This window comes from Thalassophryne amazonica, chromosome 21 (genome assembly GCF_902500255.1).
Source record: "Thalassophryne amazonica chromosome 21, fThaAma1.1, whole genome shotgun sequence".
NCBI classification, from domain to species: Eukaryota; Metazoa; Chordata; class Actinopteri; order Batrachoidiformes; family Batrachoididae; genus Thalassophryne; species Thalassophryne amazonica.
The window spans coordinates 28458169-28480253 of record NC_047123.1 but is presented as its reverse complement, the minus strand read 5'-3'; the positions used below and the strand labels follow the sequence as shown (position 1 = coordinate 28480253).

At 38.8% G+C, this 22085-nt stretch overlaps 1 protein-coding gene across 4 annotated transcripts in view; it reads left to right on the top strand.

Annotated features, from left to right (window-relative positions):
• The window catches only part of dpf3 (D4, zinc and double PHD fingers, family 3), a 29829-nt gene extending 12997 nt beyond the window's left edge, over nt 1-16832 (top strand). The window contains exons 2-12 of one of the 4 annotated variants that reach the window (XM_034162223.1): nt 2352-2512; nt 4550-4657; nt 7736-7872; nt 8619-8714; nt 10351-10423; nt 10850-10891; nt 12867-13004; nt 13585-13713; nt 13811-13923; nt 14833-14914; nt 15033-16832. In XM_034162223.1, coding sequence (XP_034018114.1) covers nt 2352-2512; nt 4550-4657; nt 7736-7872; nt 8619-8714; nt 10351-10423; nt 10850-10891; nt 12867-13004; nt 13585-13713; nt 13811-13923; nt 14833-14914; nt 15033-15100 — 1147 coding nt within the window. In that variant the 3' untranslated portion in view covers nt 15101-16832. The remainder of the gene's footprint in view (nt 1-2351; nt 2513-4549; nt 4658-7735; nt 7873-8618; nt 8715-10350; nt 10424-10849; nt 10892-12866; nt 13005-13584; nt 13714-13810; nt 13924-14832; nt 14915-15032) is intronic. The other 3 variants (XM_034162225.1, XM_034162224.1, XM_034162226.1) reach the window with 3 other exon arrangements.
• Nucleotides 16833-22085: the final 5253 nt, after the last annotated feature.

Here is a 22085-nt window from a genome sequence, read left to right as displayed (position 1 = left end):
CAGTGTGTCCATGGACCACTCTTTGATTAAGCCTGGCTTAGAGTTGTGTATGTCTAACATTCTGTGTTTTCTTCCGTTTAAACTAGAAGGGTGCATATTCATAGACTCTAGCAAAATGTTAACACGCATTGCATGAATAAGTACAGTAAATTGAAAGTTGGATAAGTCCATCATCTCCAGTTTCTTAACACAATAACTCAGAAATGATAAATGCTATCATCTTGTATGTCTCCAAACTAAAAGGGCATATAAGGAGGATGAGCTGGTTAAAAGTTACCTTCCTTTCATGCACTCAATGCATGGAAAAAGCAAGTTTGTTTTGTTTATTTTTTATACTGCATACCTGTCTGTGGACATGTACAGACTTGTTGTAGGGAATAACCTTATCGCATGCATGATGGAAATTAGGAGCAGGTACTGCTTTTTATCATAACATATGTGTGGTTGAAATGAGCTTGTTTATAATTTTCTTTTATTATCAAAAGTCTTAAATCATGTCTATGCACATTTTTCCTTAACATTACAGGAAAGCAACACATTAAATAGAGCTAAAGCACGTGGCTTGACCTTTTAGACTTTTTGCAGCAGATCAGTCACTCTTTGTACTTGTTTGTGCTTCTGCACGTTCCCATTTTTTCCTTGGTCATGAATGCAACACCTGACCCTCCTCCCGCTACCTGCCCCCCCATCGTCTTATTGCTGGAGCCCTTTTGGCTCTTCCAGCGTCGCACAGAGCACATCTTTGTGAGATTCAGTGTGAGCAGAGTGCTGGTCTTTGTCCAGCTTAACATTCTTTACATATCTGTGCATAAAATCCACATAGCGGCCTTTGCAATTCCGCTTGTCAAGTCAGAGCGGCGGTCTGATAGGCAGCAGAAATGACAACTTAAAGGGGTCATAGTATATACGTAGCTCAACATTTGTTTTAAAGATTGGCGTCACAAACATGTTTCGGCCATTATGAAACAACATGTTTTTGCATGTGTTGCTTTAAATAGAAAGGAGCTACTGTTTGCCACGCCCATTCTGGCTCTCTCATAGTTATCCAATGGGTGTATCATGCAGGGTGTCTCTCATAGTAACCAAGAGTCCACCTGTGGATTTGTGTGACGTATGTCACAGAAGTATAAAATGAACTGTTTCACTCTTAAATTTTGCTTCTTGCAGGAGAATTTCCATATAAATAGTTATAGAAGTGCAGAACTTTGTTAATGTTTAACATGAAACCTGAACTATATGCAACTATAAAAGGTGCATAAAATAATTTTCCCACATTATACCCACTTTAAATCATACCGGCTGATATTAACCCCTTTAGCTGCTGGGGAATAACAAACTACAACAGTAAAGACTGTTCAGTAAAGTTGGCGGTCTTTAGAGGTTCTTGGTGAAACCCAATCATGCTCAAATTGAAACTACTTTGAGATACATTTATCTGGGATGTTTGGTTCAAATTTTATGAAAATTTGATACATTTTGTTCAAGTTATCATGTACATTAATATCAAAGCACAGGGGTTTTGGTGAAACCTGATCTTGTTCAAATTCATACTCATTGTACATGAATTCATTTGTGATGTCTAGTTCAAATTTGGTGGAAATCAGATCAGTGATGTTGAAGTTATCATGACCACAAGAATAAATATAGTGGATGGTCTTCAGAAGGTCTTGGTGAAACCTGATCACACTGAAATTCAGACCTATGACAGACGCACACATTTGGGATGTCCAGGTGAAATTTGGTGAAGGTTTGTACAAGTACTGATGCACAGATTGAAAATTTGTTCACTCAGAAATCGTAAAGAGATTTGGTGACATCATTATAAACAAAGCTGTCGGAGTGCCTCCTGCAGGTCAAACTATGAAATGACGCCACTTCCAGGAGCCAAAGTGTGTTTCTTCATTTTTTATTTGGTATTTTATAAGAAATTAACCATGTCCAGCTGAGGAGACAAAATTACACAATATTAGTGTACTATGAAAAAATGTGGATTTGGATCTCTGCTTTTAACAAACTCAGCTACAGAAATTTTTCCTTTAGTCTGAAATTGTAAAGATTATTGATGGCTCACCCTCTGTCTTTGTTCGATATTTGCAAGTGCTGTGTGTGGACTTCGATCCGGCGCACTCACTCATCCATCAGTTTGACAGGATGGAACATTCCCATGGTTTCTTTTTTTCAAGTTATTAAATGGGCTTTTCCATTAAGAGTCGACAGTGAGAATCTCGCCATGGGTCGATGTGAAACTGACACACACAAAAAAAGCACAAATCTTCAGTTTTCTTCAGATGTTGAATGAAAGCAGTGATGTGCTCATCTATCGGTCTGACTCTGTGATTATCTGCTCACAGGCTGGGTGACCAGTTTTATAAGAAGGCCATCGAACACTGTCGTAGCTACAACGCCCGACTCTGCGCTGAACGCAGTGTGCGCATGCCCTTCCTGGACTCTCAAACGGGTGTGGCACAGAACAACTGCTACATCTGGATGGAAAAGCGCCATCGTCAGCCAGGTATGAGACATCGCAGGTGAAATACTTTATATGCTGTCGTCATCAGAATTACTGGCACCCCTATAGTGGTGGAGCGGTGAATAGAAGGATTTCCTGAAAACAAAAACATGACATTTCAACTACAATTTGCCAGAAGGCACATGGGAGACAAAAGCCTGGATGTGATCTTAAAGCAGTGACGGGTGATTCAACCAACAAAAGTTGTACTGCAATTTCTCCAATCACAGCCACAGAAACCTATAACTCTTTCAGAGTTGCCATGGATGCCTTGATGGCTTCCCTCACTCAGCTTTTGAGAACTCTAGACAGATTCACCACAAGGCACCATACAGTTTGTATTTCTTAATGATTGTTAAAATGAAGTCCAATACATATTCAGTGACTTGAAAATGTTCATATATCTGTCTTCTGACTTGCCTAAAGTCATATATATAATGAAGTTTTGCAAATTATGTGATTAGTGGTACAAGAAACCCTGCATTTAAAATCCAAAGTGAAAAAATAAAGCTGCTTTATATTTAATGCTGCAGGAAGGAAGTGAAATGTGAAAAGCTGTTGTCAGTAACTAATGTTCCCGAATGTGCTTCACAAAAAGCATCTCTTTCCTCCAAAACAGACAAAAAAAACCAAACAAACATATGTATATGTTTTTTTTTTCTTGTTTTTTTTTTTTTTTAGATAAATACTGGTGTAGTGCTTAAAAACATAGTTTTACACAATTTGCGGGCCTTTCTGGTTTTGACCACCAGTCCAGCAACACAATCCTCGGTACAACAAAGCAAGATTCAAGAATCAAGAGTCCACCTACTTTCATGGCGATCAGCACCAAAATTTGAATGATGGAAACTGGCATAACACCTTTTGAGTAATAGTGCCAACAGTTCCCAATAATTTTCTAACCTCATAATAAGCATCGAGGTTTGCTTGTATTGAATTACCTGTGTGATGTAAAAAGCATATGTCAGGTTGGATGAATGGTTTATTGGATTCCCATCCTCCTCACCCATTTTCCCTTTTCTGTTCTATATTTTATGCAATCAGAACATGATGTGCACATCTGGGCCACCAATGCACTTTTACACAGTGACGGACACAAATAGCTTGCTCTCCATCGCATATGCCTGCAGGCCACACCCTATACTTTGTGGCAGACCTGGCTCACATGATGTGCATTTATTCTGGGTTCATCCATCCCCGCCTCCTTTTCTTCATTTTGTCACCACTCCAGTGGACAGAAAAAAAAACCCGGCTTTTATTTCATCTTGGTGATACTACAAAACGATTGGACGCCATCACTGAAAGGAGACACCTAGTCCAACTCGCTGATGTAAAATGCACTTAGAGTATCTGCAAATAATAAATACATTGCAAAGAATAAGTTAGAACCAGGAAAATTTTCCTCCAATGAATGACTACTTTGCTGTTAAATGTAAAACCACTTCCCTTTTGCACCATAAGTTGAATGACAGATATACTACTGTTATTCCTTGTGTATATATACTAACTATTTCTGATGCTTGTATTAATAAAATTTATTTGATTGCTGAACTTTTCCTGATATGCAGTGAAGGTTAATTTAATCTGGGTTAATGCTCTGAGCAGGAATTGTTCATCATTTCCAGAAGAAAAAACCTGTTAAAATGGATCAAAACAAAGTGTACATGTGTGATGAACCCACTCATGTAAGGCACGTCTGAGTGCTGCACTCTTAAAATACCACAATGTCACACTGCTGCACTTCAAATCTGCTTTTAGGTGGTCTAAAATACAAATAGATTATTGTGACAGATGTTAGAAATGCACCAGCTTTGCACTTGACCACACCTCCTTTTTAGCCAAACAGACTCATGGAAATCAAGAAATCAAATTATAGTAGTGCAGAAAAAAGCCTTTGTGATGACTTAAAGCTACATTCTGATTTGTTAGCTCCACTGTGCATTGGCATATGGCGATCACTTACAATAAAATGAGCAAAGTGCTGAGGCTGGTTGTTTAGCTCACTCCACTGTCTGTGCATACATGTCCATGTGTGTCCAGGTCAGGCGGCGGGACAGATGTATACCTACCCCGCTCGTTGTTGGAGAAAAAAGAGGCGGCTCCAGCCTCCGCTGGATCCCCAGCTCCGCCTCTGTGAGCTCAGACTGGGTAAGAGCTCTGCAGCCCATCAACACATGCATGCATGCAGCACTACCGTTAGCGTATATTTATCCACTTCTGACTTTATGGTGACTTTTGTATTCATAGCTGCTGCAGCCACTTTTAAAAAGCATCTCAGGTTTCAGGGGTAGATCTAGGTTTCTTGGGGGTGGGGGGGTTGACTAGGGAGGTGAGGGGCATGCCCCCCTTGAAAAAAAATTGAAATTAAGGGTGCATTTATCTGCTATCTCAGGCAATTCAAGCATGTATGTTGGACATTTGGTAATTGGTAGAATTTTATTAACAAGTTGAGATGGTCCCAACAAAGACAGACTAAAATGCCAACACTGCTTCCAGGTTGACAACAGGAGGAGTGACACTCCTCTTGTGAGTCAGGACTGTGTTCACTCTGTCTTGTGTTGGACAGGAATTGTTTTTAAGTGGCATAAATAAATTGTGTGGCATCTTATTGTTTTGTTTTGTAAATAGTTGAACAACAAAAAAACACCTGAAGCATTTCCTGCATTTTGTTGTAAATAACTTTGTTGTTTGCTACATTTGTATATATGTTTTTGAAATTTACAATTTATATTTGCATTCTATGTTCTAAAAATGGTTTGCTAAACATGTTTGTGGTTTTCACAGTAAGAAAAAAAAAACTTTTTCTATTTGGATTATATGTTTTTGTGTGAATTTAGGTTCTCTGTGTTAATACAGCATGTCAGAATGAAAGACAAACTGTAAAGTCGCACAGGTGAGGTTGTGCTGAAAACAATGACACCAAACAAGGCAATGCCAACAGGTTTTTAAGGTAAATTTTGAAGGTAAAATGAAAAGTAGACAAAAACGACCAATTGCACCTTGGAACCCAGAGGTTTAAGCTTTTGGCTGGCAAGTTGTAACATAGCCATTTAATTTTTGGTGCAACTCAAAGCGAGGGGGGTTAAACCTCCTAAAACCCCTTAGATCCGCCAGTGGTCTTGTGCCCTCTTATGCAGCTGCACAGAGATTTTGCAGTGTTGTGCAGAATTTATGCTCCCTATCAGACCATCTGGCCCTGGTTAGTCTGTCTCTCTCGCCAGGTCTTGCTCCTGAATCAATGGCTCCTCTCTTTAGTAGCATCCATGCACACACACACACATTTGCATATATATATATATATATATATATATATATATATATATATATATATATATATATATATATATATATGTGTGTGTGTGTGTGTGTGTGTGTGTGTGTGCAGAAACCTCCCATGCATGCACACATTTGTGCGACTGTGCCTCATTGTAGTGCAGAAACACCTTAACTGGGCCTCTATAATCATTCGTCCATGAGCCGCCAGAATGGGAGTGAGTGTTATGGAAGTATGTGCATGTATGTGTGTGCAACCAAGCGTGCATATGTGCACGTTACGGGGGATTTTTGTCAGGGAATGCCCAGGAACCTGATAAGATGCAGACTAAAGACTTTGTTTTTGCGTTGCCGTGCCATTGTGTTCCTCTCGCTCTCTTCCAGATGCAATTTGGTGTTTGGATGATTTAGATTTTCTTTTGTGTGTGTGTGTGGTGGTGGTGGTGGGGGTAGTGGGGGTGGGGTAGAGTGGTATAGGAGGGAATTCCCAGCCTACCAATCATACATATGTCAGGTTTTTTTTTTCTTTTTTTATTGTTTTTCAAAAATCCAAGCAGTTTAGCCCAGATATCTATCACAACACGAGAGAGGAATGCGAGCGCTCCCCTTTCTCTGGCTTTTGACAATGTTTATTTAATGCTTCCTGAACACAAAGGTTCTCCTGTGAGGGCGAAGATACACTGAGGCTACGCCGTTTTAGAACACTTTGAAACCACACTTTAAAACAACGTGTAATCTGCAGATTTTGATTTTGGCTTTAAGTTTGGCAAATTATACACTTTTATCACAAAATGCAAAACGCATGCGCTTTTAACTTACTTTAAATGCATTTTCAATGAGATAATACCTGTGTTCAAAACATTTCAACAAATCTAAAGTGATTTAAACTGGAAAAATTACAGCAATGTCTAAATATATTTGGACTTTGTGCAAGTGAAGACGCGTCCTTGGGCTCCTGGCCGCTGTGATTAGTTACTGGCTTCCATCAGAGGTGAAGGATAACGAGCAAATGAAGGAATTAGGAAGTGAGGAAAGGAGAGGAAGGAGGGATTCAGCATGGGGGGGGGCGTAGACGTTCAGGATGTGATAACAGTAGGTATGCTCACCCCCGTCTTTCTTTTCACATCCCTACTTTGATCCTGTGAGAGTTTTGCACAGATCTAAAGAGAGAAGGGGAATTATGTGTTTATCATAGAAGGAAAAATTGGTGCAAAACAGACATGGGGCCAAATACAAAAGTATTTGTATTTGAAAATACTTAAATACATTTTTCGGAGTATTTGTATTTATATTTTCTGATTTTGAATTCAACGTATTTGTATTTCAAATACATCGCCGATCCCAAGTATTTCCAAATACTTTTCAAACTTGGGAATCTCTGTGACACCGCATTGAGAGACACACCAGAAAACTATAAGCTCCGCGTTATTGTGATTGAGATACAATAATACAATATGCTGAGACGAGAAGATATGACATTTTATTATTGTTTTGTGATATGGTGGATACAAAAGGATGCAATAGTGATGGAAACAGAATATAGATTGTGATAGTTTGATTATTGCCTGTGATATTATAATAGTGAATTTTTGATAAAACATTCAATCCTTTACTTATCAATAGTATTTGGTCATGATATTTTCACAATAAATTGTCACCAGTTTATCAGTTTTTGTGTTGATTTGTTGTTTATGTAGTTCATAGAAAGTATTTGTATTTGAAATACTCAAAATATAAAGTATTTGTATTTGAAAAAGTACAAAGTATTTGTATTTGTATTTAAATACAGTGCAAAGTATTTGACCCCATGTCTGGTGCAAAAAATGATGTAAGTGAGCATTTTCATTTTTTAATTGATTATTTATCCCTGAAAAAGAACTTAAAAAAAAAATCCCCTTCAACTTCCTTTTTTTCTTTTTTCTTTTTATGACATCCCCCCCACCACCTCTCCAGAAGCCGAGCTGGCCCCCAAAAGAGAGGGGCCCCCGGCAGGAGAAGCCACAGCTTTGGAGGCCCTCCTGAGGGGAGACGGCCTGCTGGAGAAAAAAAACAGCCTCAGTAAGGAGGAGGAGACGCTGCTGGAAATACAGGTAGTTTTTTTATTATATATGTCCTTTTTACACCCTGAGGAAAACCATAAGATTCACTAAGAGATGTGTTCATTCAACATTAAAACAACAAAAACAAACAATACACAGATATGACGAATGATATGCGCACACATGAATGTGTATTACAAAAGAAAACGCAAGTATTTAATTATCTTCAGAGTAATTAATTACAAATACCAAGATGGTTCTGATTCAAATGAAATATTAATATTAAGTCAGGTATCACCTTTCGATGTGTCACATGACCTTTGACCTTGGGTGACAATGAAAGGTCAAACTCCTTTACTACGGCTATTTTGAATAATTCGCTAGAGATACACCTTTGCTTACTAATAAGCATTAATATGGAGTCATATGTCAGCTTTATACTGGTCATGACCTTTGACCTTTCTATTAGTTTGACATTTATGGGCATACATTAAGGTTGGAATAAATTTTAACCTATAAAGGAGTTACTGCATTGAAGGGTATTAATTAGCACCGCTTACTTTTATTGTCTAACTTTGAAGTTAGAATCCAGTTGATCCAGTCTAAAGAATGATAAGCAAAGAAAATGAAGACGAACCCTGTTTGAAATCTATTTTTCTGCTTGTGTGAAATTTTGACCCGTGTGGTTTGCAGCTCAATATTCTGTCATCAAAGTTTTATAATGTCAAGAGCGCCACCAAATGAGTATTTCAAGATTTATTTCCTCTCTTACGCCACTTCTATTGTTCACTCTGTAGCGAGTTCTGGAGGCGGAGGAAAATGGCGACGCTTTCCACGACGATGACGACTTTGAACTGGACACCCCAAAGAGAAAGAACAGAAACAGAGGCAAAGTCAGTGACAGAATATTATTTATCTACTATTTTTATAATATTGGATTTGTTTAAAATCACAGATAATGTTTGTCTGGTTTTGTTATATGAGGATTTTCTTCCGTTTGGTTTGACTGTTGGCTGATTTAAAGATGGGACTTACTAAAAGTACTTGAAATTGTTCAGACCATTTTATGAGTAGTTTTAGACAAAGCAATTAATCAATTATAGCTGTTTGAAACGGTGTCCGACTCCTGGCCAATTCATAAATGATTAAAAGGGTGAAACGTGGGCAAGACTGGCGAGACCTGGGTGAGGGGAATAAAGGCTGAACATGCCCTCCCTTCTCAGTTACCAAGCTAGCTACAGCTAACAAGCTAGGTAACCTGGGTTTGGGTGTTTAACGCATATTTTTTCAGATGTTGATGCTCTAATAATGGTTGTGGGTATTAACAATTATGACTGACACATAACCCCAATAACTGTGGTGCTATCAGTGTAGCTAACATTACCTAGCTATTCCTACTGATACTCGCTAATTAATGCTAACAGTGCTAACATACAAATGAAGCAATACTAAAACTTCTCTCACTGAAAATACAGAGGAAAAAAAAAGCAAAGCCTTCTTAGATGGTCTGTTAGTACAACTGACCACACAGCAAAAAAAAAAAAGAAACCATTATGCCAGATATTTGTAATAAAATGCTCAGAAAGGAGCTTGTAGCCTGTTAGCAGGTGGCTAAAATCATCCACGCCCCAAATCTGCATAACTTTGTGGCTTGATAAAATTAATACAGATGAGTTGTATAATAGTTCTGCACAAGCACATACTGTATCTAATACATATGTTGCTTCTTAAACTAGGTTGATTGACTGATTAGCTAATCTGATAATATTAACAAAATTAGTAATACTGATTAATTAATCATTATTTTACCCAATATTGATATTAAGTAATTTAATAATAGTCCTGTGATTGGAGTAAGTGGGTATAGAAAATGGCTTGATGGATACTACTACTACTACTAATAATAAATAATAATAATAATAATGAATTAATCATTATTTTTTTATATTGATATGAAGTAATCTAATAATAATAATGATGAAATTAATAATACTGATGAGTGAATCCTTATTATGAATTATGAATTAATTAACTAATGTGACAATAATAATGCCTTGAGACAGACTGGTGGCCTGTCCAGAGAGTAATCTGCCTCTTGCCCAATGGCCGCTGGGTTATCCTTCTCAGGACTAAGCAGGTTCAGAAAGTGAATGAATTAATAATAATAATATTAATAATACTGCAGATTCACCTCAGAGCTGTTGTGGTGACCCCAAGTAAAAACAAGGGATCAGCTGAAGGAACTTAATTATTTACTTTTTAAACATCACGCATTTACTGAAGATTTAAGGAATTGTCTAAGTTTATTTTTTTCTTCACTTGAGCAATTCTACAACCAACCAGCGTGTGCGTGTCTGTCTTTATGTCAGAAATTTTAATTTGACCTTTGACCCCAGTGAACTTTACCTTGACCCATATCATTGACCTTCCCTGTGCAATTCAGTAACCCACCTACATAGGTTTCAAGTCAGTATGGCGACACATATTTAATTACTGATTAATTAATTCATTTTACACTGTTCTTTTCAGAGCAGAGGATCCAGTCGGAGGCGGGCTGAAACCGTTAACAGCGACGACCAGGACAAACCTTACGTCTGTGACAGTAAGCGAAAACAAACGCTGCCTTGTGCTCCTTTGTGGGCCGTTTATTTTGTGTTCGTGAAGGAAAATGCAAATTAATGCTGTGTTCTGAACGCAATGAAGTGAAGACCCCGTAACGAATCCTCCCCCGAAGTTAAGCTTCTCCCACAGACACGTTCCGCGACACGCTTGGAATCAAACCGCCAGTTGATTGGGTGATCTGTCTCCTTCAGTTCTCTGCAGCATGAAGAAAGAGTTTGCTTTTAATGCAGTCCCGATTAGCATGCAACTTTGCTCCTTGGAGAGACCCCTGCAGGAATGGGTTGCCGTGGGGACGCGGTCAGAGACGGCGGTGCTGAATGAGCTTGGAACAAATGAACCTCATCTTCATGTTGTGTCTTATTCTGTCCTTCCTTTATTGTTTGCTCTCGTTTCTTCTCTGTTGCAGACAGATACAAACAAAAGCATAACTCAAAAAAGGCTGAAGAAGGTATCTGAACGTGTCACCACCTTGTCTTTCTGGGGGCTCTATGAGCTGAATGCTAATCCTATAACGTAGCTAACGTATGCATGACACTAACGCTGCACGCCGTGCGCTTTCACGCTTGCTCAGAGCTGCACTCTGGGATGCATGTTGCTTCTGCTGCTCCGGCTGTGGTGTCATCTGCAGATGTAGCCATTGTAGAAGGACCGCTTGTCCCCACAAGGAGACCACTACTAACTGGTGCTAACGTAAACAAAGTGGGTTTTGCAGGAATGTGGTCAAACGAATGCCATTAACCACTGCAGACGTGGCTGAAGCACAGATGCTGGAGGTGAAGCTCCTGTGATGGCTACAGCTTCAATGCACTCGCTGTGAAGAGTTTTCTTTGATCCCAAGAAAACCTACATGGGATTAAGTGACCGTTCATTTCACTAGCAATATTAGCTACACTAGACATTAGTACTCGTGTGCATGTAGTCGCTAAGGCACTTGCGCAGGGTAAGTATAGCTTCAAACTTGTTGTCAACTTGTTTTGGGTATAATTTCTAAATAAACAATACCATTCATTGCCTGGTGGAAATTTGACCTTTGACCCAATGACCTTGACCTTCACCGAAATGCCAGGGCACTTTTCAATCTGGTTTAAAATCAGATTTGTTGACCTTGATCCCAATGATTATGACCTTTGCTAAAATTTAAAAAATGCAATTCTGGGGTGGAGCTTAATTCATGTGCCAATTTTGGGAGGCATGACCTTGACCTGCACACCAAAGACTGACCTTTGGCAAATTTGACCATGACTTGACAATTCAGGGACCCAGGGACCCAACATGTGTGCCAACGTTGGACCAAATTAGAGTGATATATATATATATATATCACTCTAATTTGGTCCAACGATATATATATATCACTCTAATTTGGTCCAACGTTGGGACACATGGCAACCTCCATGTTTTTAGTTTAATTCAGAAAGAAAATTAAGTTTTTTACCTTTCACCCCAGTGACATTGACTTAACTGATTGATTTTTGGCAAATTGAACCTCACCTGGACACTTTAGGAAACCATATACATTTACGTTCAATGCAAAACAGGGGGGAAATTAAAATTTGGAGTTGTGACACCAGTGACCTTGACTTGTCCCAAAATTAACCTTCAGGGGCAGTTTCTTGAGCCACATACCAAAATTGACAGAAATTGGACACATATCTTTGTATGTCTCCTGACCAATCGGCCAGGTCATCAAACAAACGAAAAGACCAACATTGATGTCATGCAGATGAGAAGCAGTTTTGTGCTGAGTTTGGTAGAAATCATCAAAAGGACCTGGGAGGAGTAGACCAACAAACACACGGGGATACAGGAACTTGACGCCAGTGATTAAAATTTGGCAAATCTGACCTTGCTGGGAAATTCCAGAACCCACCTACATGTGTGTGCCAAGTTTTATGTAAATCAGAGTGAAAAAGTTAAATTTTGACCTTTAACCCTGATGACCTTGACCCAAATGATTGGCTTTTGGCAAATGTGATCTTGCCTGGATAATTCTAGAACACTCATATCTGCTGCCAGGTTGGACACTGGAGTGGGGAAAAAAATAATACAAATTTGAGCCTTTCACCGAATTACCTTGACAAAACGAATAATTTAAGAGCAATTCTGGGTTTAACAGCCACATGCAGGTTTAGTAGAAATTGGCCAAAGGACCTGGGAGGAATAGGGGAACAGACAAGCAGACAAACATTTCTCAGATTATAATGTGATTAAGATTAAACACAACCTTTGCACTTATGTTAAATGTTATGTGTGGCGGGACATAAACCATCACATATGAGTGCCGACAGTAACCTGAAGGGTTCTGTCAGTTCCTGCAGATCATCTAAGTGCACTCAGTTTTGTTTTACTGGTGTCAGGGATGACAGGTCATTTTTCTAAAATATTATTTTAAAACATTTTCTGCTGCGATGTTTTCTCTCCAGTATGTGGGAAGCGCTACAAGAACCGGCCTGGCCTGAGCTACCACTACACCCACACTCACCTGGCAGAGGAGGAGGGTGAGGAGGAGAAGGAACCAGAGATGGTCCCGTCTCCCCCGCAGAGCTCCGATGACCACAAGCGTAAGTCTTTAAAGCTGTCGTCACTTTTTGAGGTCATAAATAGACTTTTCTTCAGCACCAGTACAATTTTATTCTTTAGATTTCAAATAAAGGATTCACAATCTTATATCCCCAGTATGATCAAAAATCACATTGTCTGGAAAGAGTTTAGGATTTTGACCCACATGGGTTAAATTTTAGCAATGCCATGACACTCGCTGTGGCAGCGTCATACTTAATGTGGGTTTTTTTTCCCCCCGATTGTCAAATTGCAAACGTTTGCAGCGTTAGCATCATGGAGCAGAACAAATACAGGAGACCTTCAACTGCAACTTAAGGTGCCAAAAACAAGGTCAATTTGAAGAAAGAAACTCACGGACACACAGCTTGTAAACATAGTCGACCCTGTTGCGAATAAATTCAGATAAATTCTGGAGATGTTACGCACAAATGTTTTGCTGGATATCTGCTGGACAGCTGTATTTGTGCATAATTACATTTCTGCACAAAGTAAATTTTGTCAATTTTGTGGAAAATCAAAAATCTTTTGTCGTTGTTCTTGCATGCACACTTTTCAAATGAAGAGTTTATTGTATTGCAGCTCAGAAAGGACCAGATGGGGGCATCATCCCCAACGACTACTGTGACTTCTGCCTGGGAGATCAGGGCTCCAACAGGAAGACAGGCCAGGCTGAGGAACTGGTCTCCTGCTCGGACTGTGGACGTTCTGGTGAGCCTGCAATGCGGACTCCTTAAAAGTTAGTCGCTTTACTTAATTCAGTTTGGCCGAATTATCAGATCTGTTTTCCATCTGACCCCAATCAAAGGTCACCCGTCGTGCCTGCAGTTCACTGAGAACATGATGCATGCAGTCAGGACATACCAGTGGCAGTGCATCGAATGCAAGTCCTGCAGCCTCTGCGGCACCTCGGAGAACGACGTATGTATCGTCTGCTGGTTGGCAGACATCACTGTTTGAATTCAGTCCCCAGATTTCACCTCACTTGGCTACAAAATTTATTAAACTACAGATTTTGGTGACATTCTATTCTACTTGCATTAATGGTAAATGTCCACCAGGTGGAGATATTGCTCCATTTCAAGAACCTTGAGTTCAGGCTGCTGTGGGACATGATATAGATGTGACTATTTTCAGTGTTGATTTGGATTTTGAAAATTAATCAGAATTCAGGGAATTAATTTGTTTCATAAAGCTGAAGACCGCTCTTTTGTATATAGGCTATATATATTAGATTTTTATTATTAACTGCGTAAAAATATCTATGGGCATGAAGATACTGAGGGTGAAGTCAGAGGAAGTCACCTGAAGCAAGAAAAAAGTCACTACATGACTGTAATGACATCACCAAATTTTGACCACATCACCAAAAAATTATCTACTGATAAATGCAGGCATTATAAAGAATATTTTCACAAATATTTTTTATACAGTGATTGAAGTTGCACTTGATTTGACTCAATTTTGGAGGGTTTTATGGCACAATTTAGCCCTAGTCACTAAATTCCACATTTCTCCACACAAACACAGTGAATTAAAAAACAAATTCAAATTTGGACACGTTTGTTTAAAGACAAAAAGAAATTTGGTTGTGCTATAATTTCGAGAACTGTCTAAAGTCTGATCTATGTTGAAGATGGACTTGAGGCTATTACATGATCACCTCTAATTGGGACATCACATGGATGGTTATTGTCTCAGGACAAAGTCACACCAAAATGGGAAAATGGTGACACACAAATTGTAAAACAGCCTTGAATCAAACTCCAGACTGTTTTCACCTCGTGTATCTCATTCATATAAAAGATTGGGATGTTTTTCCTCATTTAGGATCAGCTTTTGTTCTGCGATGACTGTGACAGAGGGTACCACATGTACTGCCTGAAGTCTCCAATGACCCAGCCGCCCGAAGGTACCAAGCCTCAGTTTTGCTTGTGTGTTTTATTCCCGCACTTTACTGGATTCATGAATGTTTGGAATATCACATTCTCAACAAATGACACAAGTTTCTGCTCTCTTGCCATCCACAGGGAGCTGGAGCTGTCACTTGTGTCTGGATTCATTGAAAGACAAAGCATCAGCCTACGGCGAACCATAACACGCTGGACATTCTTCTCAAAGCATAAACACATATTTTCACATGTACAAATAACTGATTGATATGAACATGTTAAAATATAAGAGCAATCAGGGCTTGCACCTCCAGATCAGTTCAGTTACTGTGACAATGGTACTAGATCTCTTTGGAGGATCTTTTTCATTCCCCTTCTCTCCAGTGCATATCTCCACCTCACTGTCCTCGACTCAAACTACTCCTTACCCTGAGTTTAGAAAAAATGACTTTGGAATGAGTTTATGTCAAACAAATGGATACTTAGAGAGACTTACGGCATAATACCTGAATTGAGGGTGAACATTAGTTTTACTAGCCATGTGTTATTTCTCTGGGTATCAACCAGCACACAGGTGCTTGTGTCTCAGTGTGGCAGATAGGTTGCTGCTTTCTAGCGGTGGGAATGGACTGGTGGTCTGTCTTGGTGATTTACACTGAGGACCCCAAGTAGTTCCGTAGTGCGGTGGACGCGATGGCGTCTGGTACCAGTACATGCTTCCAGACCTGAGATCTGAGTGCACAACCAACTTTGTCACAATAAATTTATTGAATAGCTGAGTTGTTACTGAAATACAGTAACATGTTAAAGCAGGAATTCCAGTTCCCAGAAACAAGTCAAAGTGGATCAAATGGAAATCTGGTTTGTGAGTAATTTAAGCCCAAAAGCTGCTTGCAGCCTCATAGTCAAATTAGTTATGTAATTTTGTGGGGATTAGTTAACATACATTTTTGGAGAGTGCATGAAATAGCCAAGCCACTATGGTGGCCATCTTGGATTTGTAAAAATGGTGCCACAATTTTTTTTGTTTTTTTGTTTTTTTTTGGGGGGGGGGGGAGGGGGTAGTTTTAAGCATTTCACTGCAGATATCAAAAATGTTAGGATCTGGGTTAATGGGAGAGAGGGCTGATATGTCTAGAAGGGACTTACTATCATTACAAAATATATATATGTTGTACAATCTGCATGCCAGTGCCAAACAAAAAGATCTGAACATTTCATCCATCACTTTGTCTTCTCTGTGCAGTGGCAGACCAACAGATCAAGTTAGAGGGGGCGAGGGTCAGACATTCCCCCCCAATTCATAATGGATGCCACACCAACAAACATCCATGCTGCAGCGTAATTTGCCCGATCCTCTACCTCTCATGGAGCTCAACAACAGCATTGCAGATGCTAACTCCATCAACGGCATCAGCCGTAAGTGAGCTCAAGCGCGTCTAACGCTTCTCTACCTCACCAGCGGTCCTCAGCAAGAAACCAAAGCAAGATTGATCACGGACTGCCTGAGCAAGTGTGTGTGTGCACGGGCGCGCGTGTGTATATTGTATGGAGAGAAAAACCAAACGTGAAGTCTATGGACTGAGGCGGATATTTAACCCTGATTTACGTCTGTGTGATTTGGACGTCTGTCCTTGGAGCGTATGCTAAAGCACTTGCTTCCCTCACTGGTCGCAATTTGGACCGTGCTAATGTTTGTTTAAATTTTCATTTCCAGCTCTTCTGCTCTCCTGTGTTTAGATTTTAGAGTGACATTCCAGTGTTTTCACCTGAACAGACTGAACATCATCTTCATGTCTGGCGGATTTTATGTCCAATGCTAACAGGAAACGTTGCTCTAGACCTGACATTTTTACTCCACATCTGTTTTCTGTATTGGCACAGTTACTAGGATACCACTGTGCTTAAAGGACTTCTGTTTTGTAAAAAAAAAAAAAATTGTTTTGTTCACCTTAACCTGGTAACTATGGCTGGGTGAAACAATGATTAAAGTTTAAATTTCAGGATTTCTAGGTTTGGTTTGGGCATTATTACATTCACATGGCATGACTAAGAATTGGCTGCTGGAAGTAAATACTTACTGGAGTTAGCATACGTGTACATACTAAGAACTGCTAACCACAACTAATGCTACGTGTGCTTTCCAGTTGCACTTGGAAGACAGAATTCCCCAATTACATCCCCCTGAAGTCATAATTCCAACTTTTTAACTCACAGTTCAGTTCACAATCCAACATGGCTGCTCCTAGCAGCAAAAGTAGTAGAAGCTGAGTAGTAGAAGTTGTTTTAAATGTTTATTTTCCTGTCTTTTTTGTGTGTCCAACTTATATTGTGCACACAGTGGTGTCACTGTCGCTATACTGTCACTAGTGTCTGGGGATTTTATGCGTGAAATACCATCTAAAGTGTTGTTTATCAACGGGTGCTGATAATATTAGCTAACCCCTTAGAAGATGCTAACAACAATGACTGGCTACACCGCACTACACACCGAGCTATCAATTAAAACATTAATTTAACTGTTGCACCATTTGTCCTCTTTGATAGGGACTTTAATATTTTTTGGTAGCAGTTTATACTCCAAAATCTTGGAGGCATTCAGCTTATTTTCTGACTTGCAGTGCTGTGGGGAAAATGGAATGCATTTGTCAGCTGTGGCATAATTCCCAGTTATGAATTCCAAGGTAAATGGAACAACTTTAACATACACTCAACAAAAATATAAATGCAACACTTTTGGTTTTGCTCCCATTTTGTATGAGATGAACTCAAAGATCTAAAACTTTTTCCACATACACAATATCACCATTTCTCTCAAATATTGTTCACAAACCAGTCAAAATCTGTGATAGTGAGCACTTCTCCTTTGCTGAGATAATCCATCCCATCTCACAGGTGTGCCATATCAAGATGCTGATTAGACACCATGATTAGTGCACAGGTGTGCCTTAGACTGCCCACAATAAAAGGCCACTCTGAAAGGTGCAGTTTTATCACGCAGCACAATGCCACAGATGTCGCAAGATTTGAGGGAGCGTGCAATTGGCATGATGACAGCAGGAATGTCAACCATGTTGCTCGTGTATTGAATGTTCATTTCTCTACCATAAGCCGTCTCCAAAGGCGTTTCAGAGAATTTGGCAGTACATCCAACCAGCCTCACAACCGCAGACCACGTGTAACCACACCAGCCCAGGACCTCCACATCCAGCATGTTCACCTCCAAGATCGTCTGAGACCAGCCACTCGGACAGCTGCTGAAACAATTGGTTTGCATAACCAAAGAATTTCTGCACAAACTGTCAGAAACTGTCTCAGGGAAGCTCATCTGCATGCTCGTCGTCCTCATCGGGGTCTCGACCTGACTCCAGTTCGTCGTCGTAACCGATTTGAGTGGGCAAATGCTCACATCCGCTGCCGTTTGGCACGTTGGAGAGGTGTTCTCTTCACGGATGATGCGAAGGAGATGTGTTGCACTGCATGAGGCAAATGGTGGTCACACCAGATACTGACTGGTATCCCCCCCCCCCAATAAAACAAAACTGCACCTTTCAGAGTGGCCTTTTATTGTGGGCAGTCTAAGGCACACCTGTGCACTAATCATGGTGTCTAATCAGCATCTTGGTATGGCACACCTGTGAGGTGGGATGGATTATCTCAGCAAAGGAGAAGTGCTCACTATCACAGATTTAGACTGGTTTGTGAACAATATTTGAGGGAAATGGTGATATTGTGTATGTGGAAAAAGTTTTAGATCTTTGAGTTAATCTCATGCAAAATGGGAGCAAAACCAAAAGTGTTGTGTTTATATTTTTGTTGAGTGTACATACAATTACTACCAACCAGCATTATTTTAACCGCATATCATGGATCACCACTACACTCCCATTGCCCTGTACTATTCATGCACATGTACTCCATGTTGCTGCAACTGACTTTCATTCCCCTTCTCTCCGGTGCATACTTACGCCTTGCCTCAACCTGCTCTTGACCCTGCATTTATCCAAAAAAAAAATAAAGGAAAAAGAAAATTATCAGCACAGCTGAACAATGGCTGGTCAAAGCACAAAACATTTTTTTAAAGGGTTTATTATAAGTATTGGAAATGATTTAAGGAAATAGAAGAGAAAAATCATGCGGACATCCTGAAGACAAAAAGTGGACTCACCCAGACTTCTCCACTAGAGGGCAACCTTTGATAGGACAGAGCTGCTCTGGCAGCATCCACACAACCTGGATAGATTTTTTTTTTTTTTTTTAAGCATAGAAGGCCAAGACAAGCAGCCCAAATTCCACCTGTGGCTGGATCTTTTTTTTTTTTTATCTGTGATTATTTGTTACAGGATAACAAAAAGCAGCACTCTTTGTGTTACCGCCGTGGTAACTGTTGCTCCTGATATCAATCCTGCATGCTGCACAGTTACAACTGTTTAGTTTGTGGCACAACGCAAATTTGTACAGCACTCTGAAAAACAAGGGTAGATGGAAGGGAAATGCCAAGAATAAACTCAAACTCAGCCCTTAAAATGTGTAAGTCTTGACAGGATACATTGTGTGTTTGTTTTTTGTTTGGTGAATCTGTATTTGCTTTTTTCCTCAGACAATCACAAGCTACAGTAGCATAGATACATGATGTTAATTATGTGTATGTGGATTTTACTGGTGCTTTTCCACAGTGGGAACAATGTATCTTTTTTTATTATCAGACAAGCATAATTAATAACATTAACAGTTATATAGCACTTTTAGGTGCACATACCAAGTAAAATACAATAAATTCTAACCATATATTTCATATAGATTAAAAAAAGAATAAAGAATTAATACATTTAAAATATTAAGTTAAAAACAATACTAACCATTTTTGACTGTAGGTCATTATTCATTATGTTATACAAATATTATTTTGAATTTGTTGTTCATTACAATCCAATACACAGGAATCTGATTTTCTCATGATTTACAAGTATTTCTAATCAGTTTTTGAAAACCTGGCATTATGGTGAGGCTTTATATTTCCACTAGGGGGCGCCAGTGGACCACAAACTGATGACACCAAAACTTGCAGCTGGGTTTGAATGCAGTCTAACCTTTGACCCCATGTGTGATACTGCAGCGTGAAGTCCATATGCCAACAACAAAAATAAATTAAAATTGGTGAGATTCTTTTATATTTTAAATAGGTTTCACCACAGTATTATAAAAAAGACAATAAGTATAGCAGCAGTTTTTACTCTGAAACACCTACAGACAGGAAACATGTACAAAACATGACATATTGATCAGACATAACATTTTTAGTTATTTCACAAAAGCTGATTGGACTCCGTTGTGTTCACAAGTAAAGAAATGGAACCTGTGTTTAATACTAATGCAATATTACTAAATTATCAACTGTTGCTTGCAAAGGATGTTTACAATATAGGCCCAGTCATATTTTCTGTGTTTGCTGTAATTCAAATTCCTGGAAAGAAGAAAAAAAAAAACATTTTGATGCATTTGTTGTTTTATACCTTAAAATTGGTGACCCAATTTTATGGGTCACCAATATTAAATGACCCAGTTCCTTGAGGTTACACACATTTATAGAGTTCAAATATACTAAGCTTTCAAACGGGTCTGATAAATATCACAATATTCCGCAGATAAGCAGTCGTCTAAAATACTAAAAATAGAATGAGTGGTTGCCTAGCAACAGGCCATGTGTAGCGAAATATATAGACAGACCTTGATACTGGAATTTTCATACTTTGCTTGTTATACTGTATTTGCCTTCCTTCCAACAAAACATTGAATTATAAATGCACTCACGTACATGCCAAACTGGAGGTTAAGAAGTGATATTTAGCGTTGTGGTTGTCAGTATCCACCAATCAGGTGTTTCCCCCCCAGCGTTTCTTTTTGAACTGTCAAAAATAAAAAGATAGGCTTCAAACATACAGATTACTGGCTGCTAAAGGTTTCCAGCTGATTTTCCAGAAAGTTTACTCAAAGTGTCAAAATAAAATGTCATTGAATACAGTTAAATCTACATTGAAGCATTGCAAATATGCTGCCACTGTCAGGAAGCTTCAAACATAGTTGGCTGTTGGGTTTCCAGCAGATTCTCCAGAAATGTTGATGCACCACATGGTAAAATCTACACTTAAGCATATGCAAATGAATCTGTCAGGAGGCTTCAAACGTACAAACGACTGGTTGCTGAAGGTTTCCAGTTGATTTTTTTTTTCAGAAATCTCATTCAAAGTGTCAAAACAAAATGACAGTACAGTTAAATCTATATTTAAACATATGTGAACGAATGCTGGGACTCTCAGGGGGCTTCGAACATACGGATGACTGGCTGCAAAGGATTTTCAGCTGATTTTCCAGAAACTTTGCTGAACTGAAAAGACCAGCAACAAAACTGCATGCAAACAAAAGGCCTACTTTACATGTGCCTGTCTGAAGAATGCCAGACATGTACCACATGCAAATATTGCTATTTGAACCAGTATATGTGTGTGTGTGTGTGTGTATATATATATATATATATATATATATATATATATATATATATATATATATATATATATATATATATATGTGTGTGTGTGTGTGTGTGTGTATAAAACGCTGACAAGCTATGAGGTTAAAATGTTCCAGTAAGGCCCAAATAGTAGTTATTGACAGAAATTTTGCAGATTAGCTCTCGTATTGTTCATATGTATGCCCTGCTTATGGAAAATAAAATAAAATAAAATAAATCATGTGCAAAAAAAAAAAAAAAAATCTCCAATCCACAAACGTCTCTGAAACATCTTTAATTTGAAACACAGGTTCTGTTTCAAAAACAAAAAAAACAAACCAAAACAAAAAAGCAAAAAAAAAAAAAAAAAAGATTCTGTTTCGGAAAAGGCGGGGGGAAGCTGCTGAGAAACGTCACATTATTCATATGTATGCCCTGCTTTTGGAAAATCAAATCAAATCAAATAAATCATGTGCAAAAAAAAAAAAAAAAAAAAATCACCAATCCACAAACGTCACTAAAACAATTTTAATTTGAAACAAAGGTTCTGTTAAAAACACACACAAAAAAAACAAATAACAAAAAAAGCAAAAAAAAAAAAAAAAAAAAAAAACAACAAAACAACAAAACAAAAAAGCAAAAAAAAAAAAAAAAAAAATTCTGTTTCGGAAAAGGCGGGGGGG